The sequence below is a fragment of the Cyprinodon variegatus genome, unplaced genomic scaffold (assembly GCF_000732505.1).
Source record: "Cyprinodon variegatus isolate N-32 unplaced genomic scaffold, C_variegatus-1.0 Scaffold677, whole genome shotgun sequence".
Taxonomy (NCBI): domain Eukaryota; kingdom Metazoa; phylum Chordata; class Actinopteri; order Cyprinodontiformes; family Cyprinodontidae; genus Cyprinodon; species Cyprinodon variegatus.
The window spans coordinates 444381-446261 of record NW_015151130.1 but is presented as its reverse complement, the minus strand read 5'-3'; the positions used below and the strand labels follow the sequence as shown (position 1 = coordinate 446261).

The 1881-nt window shown below is 40.0% G+C and overlaps 1 protein-coding gene across 1 annotated transcript in view; it reads right to left on the bottom strand.

The window, feature by feature from the left end:
* Positions 1-521: 521 nt before the first annotated feature.
* Positions 522-1881, bottom strand: part of fgfbp3 (fibroblast growth factor binding protein 3) — a 4323-nt gene continuing 2963 nt past the window's right edge. The window contains exon 2 of the mRNA XM_015394194.1: positions 522-1380. Coding sequence (XP_015249680.1) covers positions 939-1380 — 442 coding nt within the window. The 3' untranslated portion in view covers positions 522-938. The remainder of the gene's footprint in view (positions 1381-1881) is intronic.

Here is a 1881-nt window from a genome sequence, read left to right as displayed (position 1 = left end):
CACTGGGGTTCAAGGAGACAGAAGCAGACATAGAAAAAGAAGCATAGATACAAAAGGCAACTGTCAACCAGCTGAATTGGTTCTAAACTTCAGCCTGTTGGCCTGAAACTTTGAATAATCGATGATCTGATTATTTTCTCCCGCTGTGCTGAAGCTGTGAACCCTCTAAAGATGGCGAGCGCCAAGCGGCTGTGATTGGACGAGGAGCTTCTCCAGTGATCTCTGAAGAAGTTGATGTCCAGCATGTAGAATGAGGTGTGAAGGAGCAGAGGAACATCCAGGACTGAAGATCTATGGAGATCTGATTAAATTAAATACAGTTTTCTATAGAATCTGAAAGGATGATTCAGTCTGATGTTAGAGAATAATAAAAACACAGAAGAATCGACGTAGTGACCACAAGCACCATCACAGTTAACAAAGAGGGTTATTTAATGTTGTTTATAAAAACTGGTTAAAAAATGTCCAAAATTAAAAGTTCACAATAAAAGCATAGATTCTAATAGTGATCATGTAATTAATCAGTCTAATTATATCACAGTTAGGATCATTTAACAGAAATCATCTGTAAGAATCGTAGCTTTCAATCAAATTTAATTTAACATTTTTCATACTTTTAGTTTTATTGCTGCTGATTTTATGTAGTAAATCTAAAACATGTATATATATATATGTAATAAACTGTTACACGACTATTGTTTTCTTCAGTTTCTTGTTCTTATAGTATTTTAGGTGAAGAATGCAAAGAAGGTTAAAACATAAAAACAAGGTCTAATACATTTTGCCATAATTACCAAACATGTTTGAGTAAATATGAATAAAAATCAGTCTTCTTCTAACCTTCGGAGGGCGCTATGAGACATTTTAAACAACTTTTTAATCCATCAGGTTTTTATTTACACTATTATCGATGCCAAAATATCTTTCTCTACTTTTTATCAGCCCTCAAAAAACTTGACAAAGAAGGAGCAAACCGAGTGCCATCCCTCGCTGCAGTATGTTTGCACCGGCTCCATGTCGTTTACCATTCCTTCATCATCATCAGTCCTCTCCTCTCGCTTCTTCTTCTCCTCCTCATCCTCCTTCACCTTCTTCCTTCTCTTCTCCACCTTCCCTCCATCTGAGCTCTTGGCTCCAGCTTCTCCTTTCTTCTTTCCTCCCTCCTTCCGTCCGTTCTTCTCCTCGTCCCCGCTGCGATGAGCCAGCTTCATGTGGGCCTCTGCTGGGGCCTTTTTGCAGGTTTTGGCCTTTAAGACTTTTTCTCCCTCGCAGGCGTTTTCCCGCTTCTTCAGTTTTCCCACCAGCTGCTTCCAGTACTGGCTGGACTTCACCCCGTAGGCCGTGCATAGGTCCGGTTTACCAGCATAACGACACCAGTATCTACAGATGAGAGCAGCATAATACCTCATAAGGACTGGAAGGGATTAGGTAAAAAAAATGAAATGATCTAGAATTTTATAGCATTCTGTAAACCTGTAGTAGATTTATTATTGTAGATGCAATAATACAGTGGATTTTCTAAGGCTGTTTAAAAGTGCTGAAGTTGGTCTTGGCCAAAAAAAAAGTCACCACCAAAAAACAAAAAGGTCACTCACTCTAATACTTTGTTGGAGCGCCTTTAGCTTTGATTACGGCACCCATTCGCTGTGGCGTTGTTTCAATAAGCTTCTGCAATGTCCAAAGATTTATTTCCATCCAGTGTTGCATTAATGTTTCACCCAGATCTTGCGCTGATGATGATAGAGTCTGACTGCTGCGCTAAGCCCTCTCTAGCACATCCCAAAGATTCTCAATGAGGTTGAGGTCTGGACTCTGGTGGCCAATCCATGTGTGAAAATGATGAGTCATGCTTCCTGAACCGGGTCTTCTTACCCTGATTGG